This window comes from Anopheles coustani, chromosome 3 (genome assembly GCF_943734705.1).
Source record: "Anopheles coustani chromosome 3, idAnoCousDA_361_x.2, whole genome shotgun sequence".
NCBI classification, from domain to species: Eukaryota; Metazoa; Arthropoda; class Insecta; order Diptera; family Culicidae; genus Anopheles; species Anopheles coustani.
The window spans coordinates 52,780,889-52,798,553 of record NC_071288.1 but is presented as its reverse complement, the minus strand read 5'-3'; the positions used below and the strand labels follow the sequence as shown (position 1 = coordinate 52,798,553).

Genomic DNA, 17,665 nt, shown 5'->3' with positions numbered 1-17,665 from the left:
ATTTTTTGGACTATTTCCTAGCGAACGTAAAAATTCCTATAGCAAAGATTAAGAAAAAGGTGAAAGTTCGCTGCACGCAGCTGAGGGGCAGCGGAAAGAAAATCAGTAGAAGCGATGATAAATTTAGGACCTAAACCTATGAGCAGGCGCGGAGACGGGAAGAGAATTAGTGAATTCCCACGGATAGCTAAGAAAATAAAATTAAAAAACTCAAATATTCCTATGTATAAACACGAAAACGAACTATTGTAAAATTTGAACTCTTATCAGTAAAAGAAAATGTTGAACATCATAAATGAAATTTGCGAATACACACCACCACCACCCTACATTAAACAAAATGAAAAACAAATCGTGTAACGTGTGAAAACTACTTTAACAGAAAGAACAGAAAGTATTGCTTGTCATCGCCATTTTGGGTGCAGAAAGAAGTTGGCAATAAATTATTAAAATTGAATTCCCCGCCGAGTTTGGCTTCAACGAGAATGGAAACGAAAGAACTTTCAATGACAACCAGACAGGTAACTATGGTTACGGAGGGGCACTTACCATATTGACTTGGTTGTCGAGCGGCTCGTAGGCGATATAGTCGGCAACAAACGCAGCAATCTCCTCCCAGGACCCGATGAGATCCGGAAACAGCAGCACCGATGGCCGGAGCGTGGTGCTGACAAACTTCTGCACTCCGCACTCGTTCGGCAGGGCCAGCACCAGCGGCTTCCGGTGGCCAAACTTCTCCCGGTACTGACGGCGAAAGTTCTCTGCGAACAGCAGCACCAGTTTTTCCTTCGACGAGAGCGTGCGGTATGTTTCCGGGAACGATTCCTCCACCGCCGGTTCCGGTGCGCCCTCCTCCGTGGTGGACGAGCTACTGGGTTCCGGTGCCGGTGGTTGGTACGACGGGAAGCAGGTGTCGATGACGCCGAGCTTCCGCTTGACCGCGTCGAGGGTTTCCCCGTTCGGCAACGACTCCACGTTGAACTCGGGAGATTGGCGCACGGTCGGTTCCCGGGTCGGGGTCGGCGGAGGAATACGAAGCTCGCGGGCTTGGGCACGCTTGTCGCGCAGCTTCTTAATTAAAATGTCAGCCACATTGGCCGAAATAGAACTGTCCCGAGCGGAAGCCATCACGAAGGTACGCACGCACAGGTGAAAGAAAGGAACGGAACTGAACGTTTGCGACGTTCGAGAAATCAACAAACTTTCCAGCCGCCTTCAACCATTGCCATGGCGACCCAGCGTTCGCAATGGAACAGTACCGAACTTAGGGGAACAAGGGGTAATACAAACTGACTTAATTTCTAAAATTTAATTATTCTTCTATTTCACTGTTGTATGGAAAGTATTTTACACTTCACACATATAGTGGAGACTTTATATTTCCCAATCGAAGTAAAACGAATATCTTGTTTTTGACAAAAGAAGTAAAAACGATTGTAATAAGACCCACAAAAGTATAATTAAAGAAAATATATATTTTATTTCGGGTGTTCTTTAACAACACAACAACAAAAAACAATGTTTGTACCTTGCATTTAATCCTAATATCTAGTACATTTTCGACTATGTGCATAAATAAAATCTGCAACGAATATTCAATACTAGTTCACTTGGTAATGTTCTATCTATTTTACTAGAAGTTCACCAAACTTGTAGCGTGCTAATCTTTCATAACACCACTTTACTGTCAGTTCATTGTTAACATAACGGAAAATATTTCTTTAAAAGTACAATTGACACGAACAATAATAATCGTACGTGAAAAAGGGTTAAGCAACTACGAGACATTTGAGAAATGCTACGAAAAGGTTTGACAAACCAAACGAGTTATGCAACCGTTAAATTAACGTATCGTGGTTTTCCTATCAAGCCATCGTTTAATATCCGTCTAGGTTGGGTTCGCCTTACTCATCCCTGTTACACAAGATTGTCTAGCAAATGATGATACCAATTCTAGCATCAATCCAGTTTCGAATACGACGAAAACGCCCCTTTCTTTGTAATGCTCCCGCCCTCAGTCTAGTCCCACAATGCGCATGTTCTGTTTTCGGTCGATCGGAGACTTCAATGCCAGTCGTCTGTCATTTCACAAGAAACGAACCGTTTAAAACGCGGGATTCTTCTTTAAATCGACCTGTTTATCAAATTAACATAATTTCATGAAAAGATTTCTGAAGCCTATATTTTGTGAAAATTGTTAAGAGATTGTAAGTTCTGAGATTTTTTTAAATTCCTTCCACATTACAACGTGGCCAGCTCTTTCTTAAATGCAATCTCAAAAGCTTTCATCAACAGTTCGTTGCCTGAGCTTTTTGCTAAGACCGGTTGTGATTTCCTCCTCAAGACGTTGGGCCAACACAAATACAAACACGGTTCTCCCCTGTACTGAACGCCGATCTTCGGTTGTTACGGCAACTCTGGGGCAGAGATCTCTACCAAGCTCGCGATCATTCGAGCCACGATCGTTCCACGGTGCGGACGCATAGCACGACAAACCACTTTCCATTTCGTGACTCCACGTGTGCATAAGGCGGGAGCGAGATCTGTCTCGCTTGCTCCCGTTTGGCGTCGGATAGAGTGAAATACACTGAACGACCCCAGTGCAAGTGCCCCCAGCAACGCATCGAAACGGAACTGACAGTTTGTTTGTTTTGATCGTGGCGTAGGCGAAATTTTCGAGAAGCCAATTGCTCGGCGCACTGTTTGATCTTCAATTTGCAGCTAGAGCTGTCCCGTGCCTGTGTGTGGAATCGAATGTAAAAGTGCAGGATGGCCTCTGCAACGGCGAGCGAAAGTGATGCTAGTCCCAAAAATGCCACCACCAACAAAACGATGGCACCGCAGAAGAAAGCAGGCGCGCCCGGAACGAGTGAGAAAAGTGAACAGAAGTAAGTTTATGTGATGCTGTTGTTGACAAAGTGTTCTCAACTTGGAAGCGGGGAGATTTAATGCGATTAATTCAGCAATGCCTGTAGTGCGACCGAGAAGCCATGGGATGGAGTTGTTGCGCAAGAGTTTGTGGTGAAAGATGGCTTCGTTACGCCCGTCATTAACTCCAACAGGGCGGCCTTTCGAAAAATACACGTTGTCGTCTTCTATTTGAAGGTTAGCTGGCTTTGGCTTCGGTGAAGACCGGTTTTTGGCTCCCGGGAAGCTGTTAAAGAAAAAGACCAAATGTCAAGTTAAACGCATTGCAAAAACTAATTTTTTTTTTTGTGGTGTGATGAGTGTATTTGGAATTTACCAGTCATCATATTTTATTAGCGTCAAAATAGTATTGTAAATTGGGAATAAATGGGTAATTAAAATCAACCCCACCGGGTTTAAGATCTTACTAACATTCGAGATACAAGATCTTAATCTTGTTAGAAAGCAACAAAATGATCGATATGATTCTAAAATTACCTGCAGGACCTGGTGGTGGCTCCTCTTTGGAGTTTTTCTGGCGCTCACCATCGGCACCCGGTTCTACAACGTGACCGTGCCGGATCATGTTTGCTGGGACGAGACCCATTTCGGGAAGATGGGCAGCTGGTACATCAACCGGACGTTCTTCTTCGATGTGCACCCACCGTTGGGTAAGATGCTGATAGGCCTCTCCGGCTATCTCACCGGATACGACGGAACATTTCCCTTCGACAAGCCCGGTGACAAATACAACGGAACCCACTACGAGGGAATGCGAATCGTAAGTGAAAGAACTGGAGGAAGTGTCGTTTTCCTTCGGTTCTAATGTGTGTTGATAATCTTGATAGTTCTGCACGGCCCTCGGTGCCGCCATCGTTCCGATGACGTTCCACACCGTATGGGACATGACAAGCTCGCTGACGGCGTCCACGTTTGCCGCCGCCTACATCCTGTTCGATATCGGTATGCTGATCTTAAACCGGTACATCCTGCTCGACCCACCGCTGATCTTCTTCATGACCGCGTCCGTGATGGGAATGGCACGCGTGTCCCGATTGACGCAGCTGTCGGCCAGCTTCACGACCGGCTGGTGGCTCTGGCTGGCCTTCACCGGTGCGATGTTGGCGTGCACGATCAGCGTGAAGTTTGTCGGGCTGTTCGTGGTGTTGCTGGTCGGCCTGCATACGGCCAGCGATCTGTGGGATGTGCTCGGTGACCTGACCCGACCGATCTCCTACACCGTCCGGCAGCTGGTGGCCCGTGCCCTTACGCTCATCCTGCTACCCATCGTGCTGTACGCCGCTTTCTTCTACGTGCACCTGGCGGTACTGAATCGCAGCGGTAGCGGTGATGGCTTCTACAGCTCTGGCTTTCAGTCCAATCTGGTCGGCAACTCGCTGTATAATGTGTCGATGCCGCGGGAGGTAGCGTACGGTGCGGTGGTGACGCTGAAGAACCACAAGACCGGCGGTGGCTATCTGCACTCCCACAATCATCTGTACCCGAAGGGTTTCGGCGCTCGGCAGCAGCAGGTCACGACGTACAGTCACAAAGACGATAACAACAGATGGCTAATCAAACCGTACGATAAACCGGTGCCGGACAACATCACCCTACTGCGCCATGGCGATCTCGTGCGCTTGGAGCACTTGGCAACGAGGCGTAATCTCCACTCACACCGCGAGCAGGCTCCGATTACCAAGAAACATCTGCAAGTAACGTGCTATGGAGAGGTAAGTAGCTAGAAGCTTGCTAAATTTTATGAATGTTCATTTTAAACCTTCTTGGCAAAATGCAGGCAATGTTTTTCAAAATTAGGCAAAGTTTTTCAAGCAGAAATCGTTTTAATTAATTTTAAATCGTTTCTGAGTTTTTGGAACAATTACTTAAAGCAGTCACTAGTGCCACCTGGAAGGTAGAATGAAAACATAATTGAAATGTGTCTCGACTAACTGAGCTTCAAAGCATGAATAGATGGCGCTAGTGGATTTGAAATTCTCTTTTCGATTTCTTCTTTTTTCAAATTCACCAGTAAAAGCCTTTTACTCACGTTACTCGTTCATTTTGTATGCCTTTTTCGCTCGTTAGGAAGGTCAAGGGGATACGAATGATGTTTGGGTGGTGCAGATCGCTGGTGGACAGGCGGGCCAGACCGTGGAGACCGTAACGAGCCGACTGACGTTCTACCACTACATCGAACGGTGCGTGCTGACGACCACCAGCAAGCAGCTACCCAAGTGGGGCTTCGAACAGCAGGAGGTCACCTGCAATCCGAACATCCGCGACAAGGCCGCCCAGTGGAACGTCGAGGACAATCAGTTTGACAAATGTAACTAAAGCACTCCTTGTTTTCCCAATCCCTAACGTGTTTGCTATGCGTCCAAAGGAACGAACGATTGGCACCATGCTTTCGTTAATTTTGCCGTTGGCGATTTTTCTTTCACATCTCTCGTCGCCTCTAGTGCCGAGCGTTAACTTTCAGGTGTACGCTCCGGGCTTCATAAGTCGATTCCTTGAGTCGCACGCCGTGATGCTGCAGGGCAACGCCGGCCTAAAGCCAAAGGAGGGCGAAGTAACCAGCCGACCGTGGCAGTGGCCCATCAACTATCGGGTGAGTAAATGTTTGCCTGTTACTGCGCTGAAGATGATCGCTTTTAAAGACAACAACAACACACCAGCCGGACAAACGCCGGAACAGATGAATTTCTAAAGAAAGTATTTAAGAAAAACGTTGGGGGCCTAAGTGTTCAGTGGTAGAAAACCTATTTGCTTCCCATTTTAAAGCCTCATTTAGGATCGAAACAACTGCTGGACGAACTTATTTTAATGTCATGTTTTCATAATTAAATTTATTGGAATTAATATTGCGCCAAATCTAATTTTTGTAATGTGTTTGTAATTTGCTTCGTATCGCCAAGGTGGTGTTAAGGACCCTAATGTCGTTAACTTATTCCGCGAGGCGGCAGGTGGTTATAGCAATTATCTTTTATAGTCTTACGCACCTTCGTCGGTACGTGACCGTTCCCGTAACACCGCCATACTACGCATGTGGTAAATGAAATTTATGATAAACCAATCACAAACTGCAGCGATGCGTATCGTCGCTAAGGAATATTCGCTATACCCTCGTTCCAAATGGACCTCGATTGCGTTTAATTGGAACCCGGATTGGAAGTTTTCCACGCAAAACGGCATCCTGTGTAAGGCTATTCATAGCCCATGATATCTTTGCGTATGCTTTCCACCTGGCGAATCCCAAATGTCCTAACGAGTTGAATCCTCTCCAACGTTGCGGATTTTGCGTGTGGAAGGCAAACATTATTATTATCGTCTTCGGAACCCTTTAGTTAAACGATTTTTACTATCCCCGGTCGGTATGCGTCATTGAGCAATTACACCCGGTACGAGCCTGTCACCGTAAGTCGGCCGTTGGGGTGTTAGTGTGAGTGTGAAAGCCATCCCTGTTGGAAGGGAGAGAAGTAATTAAGAAGCCTCAGGTCGTTCGCATACCAGGCGGTTGGAAATGACGCGCACCGCTAACCGGTGGACTCCGTTTGCGGCAGTTCTTGGGTGGAAAACTTAACGCAAGAAGAAGTTTACCGTTGACTGCAGAGCTCACGCAATCAGGTGAAAGAATTCCCTTTTCTCTGTGTCCGTCCGCCTAAGCGTAAAATGGAAGACGATTAACAAGATTAACATTGCTTCTATCACTCGTGAATAATAGAGATACAGTTGATTTTAAAAACGTTTCTTTCGCGACGAAACTCGAGTGTTTCGGTTGGCATTTATTGTGGGTTTTAAAGATAAAATATGGAAGTAATACGAATAAAATGGCAGTTGCGATTTCTGTTTAATTAGGTTTCTAATGCAGTTAAGGGTTTTGAAGTATTCCGTAGCCATTTTTGATAATTCAGTAACACATCTCAAACTTTTTTTTCAATTTTACCAGATATTAAATATTAGTTTTAATGTAACTTCAAGGCTGAAGGAACATGTTGCACAAGTTTGGCGTAGCATTTCGTATCCTCTATACGTCTCCTATGGTCGACACACAATTAACACTAATATTACTTTAATAAAAAGAAGGCTCCAAGACTTCCTATTCTAACGTTTTGTTATTTCTTCTATTAGCCTCTAATTTAAAGTAAACTATTAATTCATAAAAAGCCCAATTGTTGCTCTAATTATAATTAATTTTGCTCATATATTTAATACAATCTCTCGTAACAACTAAAATGTGATTCCGGTCCGTTTGGTGCAAAGTTCAGTCGGTTACAATTTTGCGCTCCATTGAAGAGCATTTAAAACCGAAGCTTTAGCACCCGTAAAATCCGGAGACTTTTCGCATTTTCATGCCTCTTTTCTTCGCGGCCGGCCCATCTATCTTCTCCGTCGGAAGATGGCGCAATAATGACTGAGAGCATGTACTAAAGTTACGGTAGGCTTTTTTCCTTTTTCTGCCGCATGTCGCAGGTTTATATTTTTTACTTGCTTTTCGTTTGTTTTCGGTTGTCCGACCATGACTGACGCGAAATCTCCCCCGACGCTGGGTACTTGTTTCCACTTGAAGAGACGTCCAATTTTACCGCGATTGAGGTGAAATTCACAGTCCCGGATCAGGGGAAGCAAAAAATAAATAAACCATCCTCCTTGCGCCGAGTTTTTTAACAACTTTGTTTTTCACTTTTCCTTTCTTTCCGGCTTTTTTTTTGTTCTTCTCCCCAAACACCAGGGTCAGTTCTTCTCCGGCTCCGACCATCGCGTTTATTTATTGGGCAACCCAATCATCTGGTGGAGCAATTTGGTATTTTTAGCACTCTTTTTAATCATCTTCGGCGTGGAGATTATCAGATATCAGCGCGGCTCGGCGGAAAACAACACCACCAGCTCTTCCGGCGTCGACGGTAAGTGAGGTTAAGAGGTGCTTCGTTGTGTATCTTTTGTTGCGATGCAGATCGAGCGAATCCCGGCGGGCGAGGGCTTGAGAAATGGCGTGAGGCATGCCGGGCGGACGGGCGGTAAATTTAGTACCAGGGGCGCGTAGTATTTCACGAAATACGGCTCGTCGTAACTTTTAATTGTCCCACCGTCCGTCCAGTCCGGCACCTCTCGCCACCCGTTAATGGGTGACCCAGCCGGTGACCGCGTGAAAATTGAGCGTACCGGGAAAGCGGCAGGCTGGGAAGAAGCATTTTCGCGGCCCCAGTCCCCAGGATGCCTGTCTTTAGAGAAGGTGTCATTTGCACGGCAAACGCCTCCGTTCGCTTTCGTTTGTAACCGTGGTAAAAAGACGGACAAACCTTTTTTGGTGTGAGGAAGAGAGTGTTCCTACAAATTAAGACGACAAATAAGCACTGCTTGAGTTCAAGGAGGAGAGTTTCGCGTTTCATCTTAGATAGTCAATACGGTTACAGCTATAAAGCGTTCACTAGGAAGAACAATATTGCATGCAAATTAGGTAGAGCCTTTGTTGCTTGAACTACAAACTTTTATAACGTAAAAACAAAGTTAACTCTTAGACCAAACCTTCCCGCCTTAATCAGTTTCGATAATAAGTCATATAAATTAACGGGTTTATATACCGTTTGCAAAATTAATTTCGCTCTTCTCAAGATGTCGAATTAAAAACTCATGCAAACAATTTTTAACTATAAAACTGACCTCTAGCCTAAATCATTCAACTGCAATCATTTATCAAATCTCAAGTGAATTTGAATAAAAAATATATGTACAATCGAACCATCTAAATCATATTTAACATTCTTGAACAAACTTACGCACACAGCGTTAAAAAAAATAATTCAAAAAGCGCTCAAGCTTCGGTTGATTAATATCTTTTCGCCATTTTGCAATCTTCAATCGATATCGGACACAATTTCGTTAAATTAATTATGCCCCTCATTTCGTTCCAGAGAATAAATGGCGACTGCTTCGGGCTGGCCTGTGGCTATTCGGTGGCTGGTTAATTCATTACTTGCCCTTCTACGCGATGGGTCGCGTCCTGTACTTCCACCACTACTTTCCCGCGCTGGTCTTCAACTCGATGCTCGCCGGTAGGTAGAACCGACCGGTTGTCACTTTTTAATTAATCATCCATTTGTCATCGTCATAACTTCATCGTTCCGGGCGAGTTTTTAAGAGTTTTATCATTCGGCCGAACGAATGAATATTCTAATAATCATTCATCCTCGGGTGGAATACAAAGTGGGCGATATTTCAATATTCTTTCGCTTCCGCAAGTGACGTTCAAGCTCTCTGCGTGCGTCCTTTTAATGGGATTATTTAATGTAATTTAATTGATAAACTTTCTGCTTAACCCGTACGCAAACTTCCTGCCATCTCGGGTGAAACGCGTCCTATCACCCGCTGTCCCAATCGAGTCGATGGGACAGTTTGGGGTTTTCCGTCTTGTTTTTCTCCTATTTACGACTATCCTTCCGACCCTCACCAGCGAGCGCTTGATGGATGCGATTTTAACGAGGCAGCTCTCATTTCGATTTCCTTCCTCGATTTGCCTCGACGCACTGATTGACGGGCTGGTTTGGATGCCACTTCGAGCTGACTTTCCGGCGGCATCCGGCATGAGTGAATGGAGGGCCTTTCGAATCCGGCTGGGAAAATGTAATGCTATCTGATGGGACGTTTTTGGCACACACAACCAACAGAAAAAAAAAATAGCAACACCATTTTCCATTTGGAATTTTGGTGTGATCCAAACCATATGGGGTGCATCGAATGGAGAGCACCCAATGAAAAGCCCATTCGATATCGGAAATTCGGACTTCATTTCGGAACTGCCGGTCCGGTTCTAGGCGACCGAACACCACCGACCGCTGCTGTGCGTTCACTTGAGCTGATGGAAAGCGTGATGGTTGGCGTCAAGTGAATCGGAACTCGAACCTCGATGCCTGGATTGCATTCCGATCGCTGCACTTCGATAGGTATTTTCATACGATTTTTTTCCTTCCCCCCTTATTATTATTATTTGTAATATTCATATTTTCGTGCATCATCAAGCGAGGAAAACGCATTGCATTCGTTTGGCCCAGTCCGTTTTTTCAGCATGGGTCCTCAAAGGACGCAAGCAGATGGTAGCGTGCGAATGGAAAGGTAAAATGGATAAGAGACAAGCTTTCGGAAGGACGGTTCGCCTCCCACTCGGAGATGATTTTAATGAGCTGCATCCCGAGTTTTTCCCCTTTGAAAACGGAAGATAAATGTACCCACAAAAAAGCCACAACCTACCAGCTTCACAGGAACAGCACTTGATTTCCACCGGTGGTTCAATTGGCCGAACGATTTAAAAAAGCAACTCGGAAGAGCGTTGGTTCGCGGTGGTTGTGCGGGGTAGCCACTCATCGAAGCGTAGAAATTCAATTTCATAACGAAATTAGTTTTCAACCACTCCCTTTCCTCCCAGCTCCTCTTCGGAAAGTGATACACCCCCGGGTGTCCATCATAGTCGACGGTAATACGGTGCGGCTTGCGGGAAACTCATTATGAAAACCATATGGGATTCACAAAAATAACGAAAGGAAAATGGAAGCGCGTGAAAGGATTCCGAGGATGCAGAGGGCATCATTAATTTACGGTGAAAAGCATTTGCTCGTGGCTTGTTCGGCTGTCGTCCGATAAGGGGTTTTCCGCTTTTGTCCGCCCCGAGACGGCCGGGGAAACTTTGATTGGTGTAATATCGCATTAGTGGAATCAATTAATTTGTAAAACACCCGGCGCAGGTCCTCACACTTTACCGAACAAAACGGATCAGTTCATTAGCATTTTGGGTTTGCCAAAAAAAAAGGGTAAAACGTACTTTCCTGCAAACAAGCGATTCGTTGAATCCGGTACAGTTTTAACTCTTTGTTGTGTTTCGGGGGGCTTTCTTTACACTGCAGCACTATGTTGATAATATTAAATATAAAACGGCGAAGAACACAAATTGTGATAGAATGTGATTACATCTTTATAGTATTTCTTTATGTTAATTTCATCGAAAGAGATATGACTATGGATCAAAACTTTTTCTTCTATTTCCATATAGACAAATACGTTTTGGAACAAATAAGATATCGAAGATGATCCAATATTTACCACGGATTATCCAAAGCAGTTGTGTAGGCTGTAAGACATGTTTTGAGGTCAGTGTTCCGACTTCTCGCTGAAATTTATGTGACAAAGAATTCCTTTTCAAATAAACTTCATTAAAATTTTGCTAAATTTCCGCGATTCTTCTGATCTTTACCGTTATTTCATGTCATATTAAGTTAAGAATTTTTAAAATGTTAGCCTGAAAAACCTCAGAAATGGTTTACACAAAATGAATTAAAATCGAAAAAAAAAATAAACTCTGGGAGATACTTTTCGAAAGGTTTTGAATTGTTTTGTCACGCAGGATTGGTTTTCGACGAAATTGAACTGCAAAATGGTGCAAAAAGAGCATAGGCAAGATACGCTTTACGCACTCTCCTCCGAAGGCTCTCCGTAAGAATCAATCTTTTTCTCGGCACAGATTGTTCACCTCCATTCGCAGAGGACTCCTTCGCCGGGTTCTTTGTAGGGGTAAAATTGTTTTCCATGCTCAGGTAGAAAGGGGAAAAAACAAAAGAAAACCAAATCGAGCCAGGGCGACATTCGAAGGTGCCAACAATTCATTCACTTGGTATGTGCGGCAGTCGGCTTCCATTTGTTACACAATCGGTGCTTGGCCCCACTTTATCCTCCATTTGCGTGGGCTCGAAACCTCGAGTGGTGTAGGGGAATGGGACGGAGGGAGAAAAATGTTAAATTACTCCTAAATTACTTGCTCGAATAACTTTGCACAAAGCTCTACCGGCGCGTTGGGAGAAATGATGAAAGAGACCAACGTGGGGGAGTGAAATTGGCCTTAGACGAGATGAGGGAAGGACAAAGGGGGAGGCCCCGAAAAAAAGAAGGAAAAGTCCTGCATGCAAAAGGTCAAGGCAGGAAAAATCCAATTTCGTAACAATCAAATAACAGCGGTGAAAAATAGAACTTCTACGCCTGGCGCAATAAGGGCCTTACGATGTGCTCGACCGATTTCGCACGCTCGGGATGTGAACCTCGCTCGAAGGAAGCCTTCCGCAGGGTGGAAGGCGGTAGAGAGCGGAGCTCGATCGACGGGAATATAAAAGGGAAGTAACGGAACGAAAAAGAAAAATCGAACTAACTCAACGGAAAAAGTTTGCGGCAACTTGTAGCGAAATGTTTGATTTTTCCACCGACGGCGACCGAGTGGTCCGGGGGTTTCCTTCTTATTTCTCCGGAAAAGCTAACGTGAAACGTGTCGTCTGGCTGCCGTCCGGGAGCGACGGTGATGATTTCTTCCGCCTTTTCCGACGGTATGACCGGTCCGCTTCCGGTGGTTTGCTTGCGCGCGGGTTTCCTTTTCATCCGAACGCGTTTTACGCGCTCGGACATCATCTCGTTTTCCTTCATTTCCCGACCCATAGTCCTCCCGGGTTCGGGTGCCACATTTCCACCGGTTATTGGAACGGTGTGCCTTTGCCGAGACGAGAGGAAATCTTTTATTGAGGCAAAACATCTTACAATCTTCAGTTGCCTTTCGCCGGAAGGACGCGATCGATGGGTCAACTTTCCGTCGGTTCGGTCAGCAAAGTTGTTCCATCGCATCACCGCTTTTCGTTGCGTCGGACGGACGATGCGGTTTGCGATTTCGATTGCGAAGGAACAGCGTGTTTTCTTTCTATTTTTTTACTGCCGGTATCCTTCGCTGGATTTCCCGTTTCCCAAAGTAAACGAACCTAACAAAGTAAGTCCAAATCAATTGGATAACGAGTCATGGGTTTGGCAAACAAGTTTTCCACCATGCTTTCGTGCTATTGTGAATAATAAGGTCGAGGGAAAATTCTAGCACACAAAGTAACAAAAAACGATAACGGTTTATGCCAGCATTTTCATTTCCTAACGTACAAAGCAGCATTTAAGGAATGTAAATTAATTTATTATCATCACTTTATGGATTTTAGTTTAGTTCTTCTTATTTGGAATCGAATCCATCGAAAATAGTGTTAATCATCAATTTTTTTTTATTGTCCTATTTGATGACGTTCTATGCCTAAAGTATTATTTAAACGATAGCATCGTTTCACTCACCTTTTTCTTACTTGAGAAGAGACGAGAAGAATCGGCCCCGACTTGATCATCTTTCGTGTGGTTAATCAAAAATGGATTATATGGATCAACACAAGATTAGACGTCAAAAACTGATCATCTAATGAGTTGCGGAGAAATTAATGATCAGCTGATTTGTTCGGGAAAAAATTCGGACTAGTACAGTAGATCCTCGCAGTACGCTATACCCGATATACGCGACTTTTTATTAAATGACAGCCTATAGCGTTCAGCGTTGTTGCTTGAGTTCTGATAGGTCAACTTTGCTTTGATTTAGTGGAATGATGTTTTTAAAGCTCAGTTTTAAACAGCCGTTTAAAGGCAATGACTGCAACGGCCTGAATTACCCAAAAAAATATCCATTGTTTTCGCAATCAATACACGTGAGTTCTTGTTTCGTTAAGCTGCTCTCTAATCTTGAAGCGATTAATATGGCATCAAATAATAAAAAGTAGTCGCAAGAAGTGTGCTATACAAATTTCAGAAAAGTTTAAAGGAGTGAAGATGTTCGAAAAAGGAGAGAATTATGCAGCAATAGCCCGTAAGATGAAGTATAAACAATATGGCAGAGGAAATTCGAAATACGCGAAAACTTGATATACGCTTTAGCGTTCGGTCCCAAAAATAGACGTAAAGCGGGGAGTACTCCACATCAATTTTATGTTTTTGAGAGTGCTCTGAATATCAGTTCTCGGACCAAGATAATGTTATCGTTGTTTCGTTATTTAAAATTTTAGAATGCAGCAACCTGCGGCTTTACTAGGTTTCTACCGTTACCAAGCACTAATGTACCGCGTCGAAACTTGGTGAAATACTATCGGTTCACCACAACAGAACTGACGAAAAGTTGGCTCACATCAAACACTAATCGTGGTAAACACGTTCGGTCAGATTTAGTTGGCGTTGCTTCGCGGCTATGATGGGACCGTTCCGCCAAACCCGGTGCTGAACCGGCCGTCAAAATGCCAAAAGGTCCTCCCGATCGTATCGCAACCGTTCATTGAGCAGGGCAAGGATCAACACTATTTGGGTGAAATCAATAAATTAACGGCTAAAAAGTCGACCGAACCAAGCCCTAGTAAATCTCCGTCGGTCGGTCGGATGAATGGTCGGGAAAACGAACCGGGGGCGAGGTTTATTGTCCCACACAATATTGGTGCCGCTCATTAGCGTAAGCTAACACATCGAAACATTCGGTTCGCTCAGAGGCAGTCGGTCACTTTTTGGTTTCCCCGCAATCCACCGCGATTATCGTACTCGTGGAGGTGGAAAATTAAAATACAATCCTTTCCGCCGGTCGGGTGAATGAGCTTTTCACACCAGGGTTTCGGTGTATTGTGGTTTGAGGTACGTGGGAGCGATGTACGCTCGGTGAGGGTCGAGTTAATTATACTGAAGTATATGATAACCAAACTTGCATCATAAAAGCATAAAATGGAATACGATTAAGTTGCAATTTTGCTGAATCCAATGATGTATATGTAAATCATTTAAAAACTAATAGTTTTAATCTATATTCACTCTACTTTTTACGATCGCTTGAGCACTTTTTTGTAAAATTGTAAAACATCTGTTTTGTCTCTCAAATGCGTATCAAATGTTACTCAAAACTTTATTACCTTAGTTAAAAGGAATCTTTTTGGCCTACCTAAATCCATAAGTCAATATTAACCTAAAATAAAAGATTCAAACAAAAAGTAAAATGTATCACGCAAAGAACAAATTATTTGTGGAACAGAATTTAAACATTCAGTTTCGCAACAATTTACAAAACGTTTGAAAAAGCACTATTCTTCGGTGCCTTTTTTCGTACTTCAAGTCTCTTTTTGACAAATTTATAAGGAAACGAAGAAAACAGCATATTAATAGCATAACGGCATAGGAGCTTTTATTAATCATTGTTGTTTTATATCATTGTGGGATCAACATTCTATTTGTTTTTGTGTTTTTCCTTCGTAACGTAAAGTGTTTTATTAATGCGGTCCTTGAAGTAGTTATTTTTATATTCATTGTGCTTGCATTATTATTACTTATATTGAGATGTGTCCTTTGGCTACTTATTTCTTTTATTATAAAACCCCTTCGAGTATTCAGATCTTGTGGTTGGTTTCAAACCCTGATTGCCGTATTGTACCAACACCATCCTTCGGAGTCTAATGTGTGTCAATTGTTGAGCCGACGAAAATTGGAGGCAGCTGCATTATCCCGTGTTGCACTTCGACGCCCGGCTCACGTTCCCCTCCCGTCTCGTCCGGGTGTCATTACTCTCGCATGCAGTTGTTCCAATTTCAACGGTCATTAATTTTGAACGACGCACCAAAACATCGGATGGAGCCGGGCGAGGCAGCGGTGCGAAAACCACACCGGGACGAGATTTATCGAACTCACCTGTCCGAACACGCTCCAATTGGTCAGGCCCGATCACAACCTTCGAAATTGTGGTTTCATGTTCAATCAACCCCCCGTGTTGACGAGGTGTTCCTCTCTCGTCAATTCGTCCCGGTGGTTGCGGTTTTGGGCACCGTGCTCGGAGTCGCATTCCGGGAGTGGGTCCTGAATCCGGTGGCCAAATAAAAATAAACCGGAAAAAACAAACCGGTCGGCTTTTCCGAGGACTTTTCGGGGACTTCGTTGCGGTTGCCGTGGTCGGTTCTTCGTTGGCCAATGGTCGATGGATGAGGGCCACGTGCCCTCATCGGGAAAGAATGCCATCTATTTTCCCTGGTTTTTTGGTGATACTTTTATACTAACTCGAGTTCCCGTTTCCGTTTCAGGTGTAATGTTGGACTACGTTACCGTCCGGTTGCCCGCCTGGATGCGCCATGCCGTGCTCGGAGCCGCGATGGCTGGATTGGTGTACAGCTTCGTCCTCTTTTCCCCGCTGGCGTACGGCATGAAGGGCCCCTTTAGCCACGAACCAAACTCGACCCTGGCCGGACTGAAGTGGATGAGCAGCTGGGAGTTTTAAGTTGCCGAGGGCTACGATGTTGTGGTGTTGGCGAGGCAGGTTGCCAATGTGACTACAACAATTAATCGTTCTGATTTGATCGGACTTCCGTCGCTAAAACTGCCTTTTGTCATTAAGCTCCATAGATTGGAACGTTAAAATCCAATATAGTACTGTAACAATACTCGTGTTTGCAATAAACAATTGTTGAACTATCTACTTAGTCAAACATAACCAAACCACATCAACCAACGTTTTGACATAAACTATCTGACCCCATTAACCGTATTCAGATTTTAAAATACCCATCTTCATAGTTTGTCCCTTTTAGGACCCCTTGAGGATCATATTCGTTCATTCACCACAACATAGCATTCTTTCGGTTCAAACAAAGACACCCCATCTCCCATTTCCCCACTTCGTGCGGTTTCCGGATCATTATGTTGCCTGCTCGTTGTTTTTGATTATAGGTTCTTTGTCCCGAGCTGCTGGTCAGTATCAATCCCAACTTCTTTTGGTTTTGGAGTAGTGCGGGAAAAAACCAAAGAAAATCGATGTAGCAACAACAACAGCTGGTGAAAAATGCACCATAAAAACGGAACTGGGTTGGAGAGGATTTCCAAAGGATCGCCCTCGTAATCCACAATAATTTCAATCTTTTTCCTTACCCCTTTTTATTGCTTCCAGCTTCGGTTCCAGTCCATTCGCTCTATCGCTCTCACACACACGCCGTATGACTAGGATGAAAGAGCAATTGGACGAGAAAGATTTATTCACATCAACTAACGCATCCGGTCCGGTCTAATGTTTCTCACCCACTTAGAAACCGCTTCAAAGTGACCTCGGGGTTTGATCCCTCCCCTGCCCTGCCGCCCGCCATAAGCCCCACCCTAACCACCTACAACCCACGGTCCGTAGCTTGATCTCGTTTCGGGTTCGGAAACTGACGAGTTGTAAAGCTGCTGCGGCGAAATTGACCTTCGGTAATAACGATACAACCTATTAACACGTCTTCTAGTGCTGGATTTCGATGGAAGATGCCATGGGAAGCCGGTCCTCCTGTCGAAGCGCTGTCCAAGGACCCAGAAGGAAGGTTCATGCAGGGATTTACAAAAGTGTACCCAGCGTGTGCCAGGGCATTCGTTTGGGCAAACATTTGCTAACAAATTGTAAATTGCTTTTCGGAAAATCCGGCGGAGCAGCGGAAGGTGGTACGGAGGGGCAGCATGCTTTCTGAGTCAAGTCAAAAGGATAACCCCACTCATCCCACCCCTAACCCGTCTGTTATTATGGGGCGGGGGGAAGATGGAAGTAAATCTTTTCCACCCCTTTGCCGGAGCGATGGAAACGACTCAAGTCAAGACAAGTCGTTTTCTGCGGACGGTGTGGATTTAACTTCTTATCGTGCCCGCTCCACCCCTCCCCGTCTGAGGATAGGGGACAGTTTGGTTGTCCATCCAGCTGCATGTCGTCCAATTAATTTACTTGCCTTCTTTCAAGACGGTGACGGACTGGGTAGTGGAATCCGGAAAGGCTAGCTTCGGTTCCTTCGTCATCTTTGTCGCCGGAAGCTTTTTTCATTGCGATGATAGTCCCTTTTCTGCTCACTTCCCTTCCATCCCAATAAGTGGTTTCTAGTCTCAAATGTCCTTAGACGAT

At 44.6% G+C, this 17,665-nt stretch overlaps 1 protein-coding gene across 1 annotated transcript; it reads left to right on the top strand.

The window, feature by feature from the left end:
* Positions 1–2,769: 2,769 nt before the first annotated feature.
* On the top strand, positions 2,770–16,187 carry LOC131262696 (protein O-mannosyl-transferase 2). Its single transcript, XM_058264758.1, has 8 exons — positions 2,770–2,888; positions 3,412–3,688; positions 3,756–4,640; positions 4,996–5,236; positions 5,370–5,518; positions 7,640–7,811; positions 8,820–8,960; positions 15,834–16,187. The coding sequence occupies exons 1-8, from the start codon at positions 2,770–2,772 to the stop codon at positions 16,025–16,027; spliced, it is 2,178 nt and encodes a 725-aa protein (XP_058120741.1). The 3' UTR covers positions 16,028–16,187.
* The last annotated feature ends 1,478 nt before the right edge of the window (positions 16,188–17,665 follow it).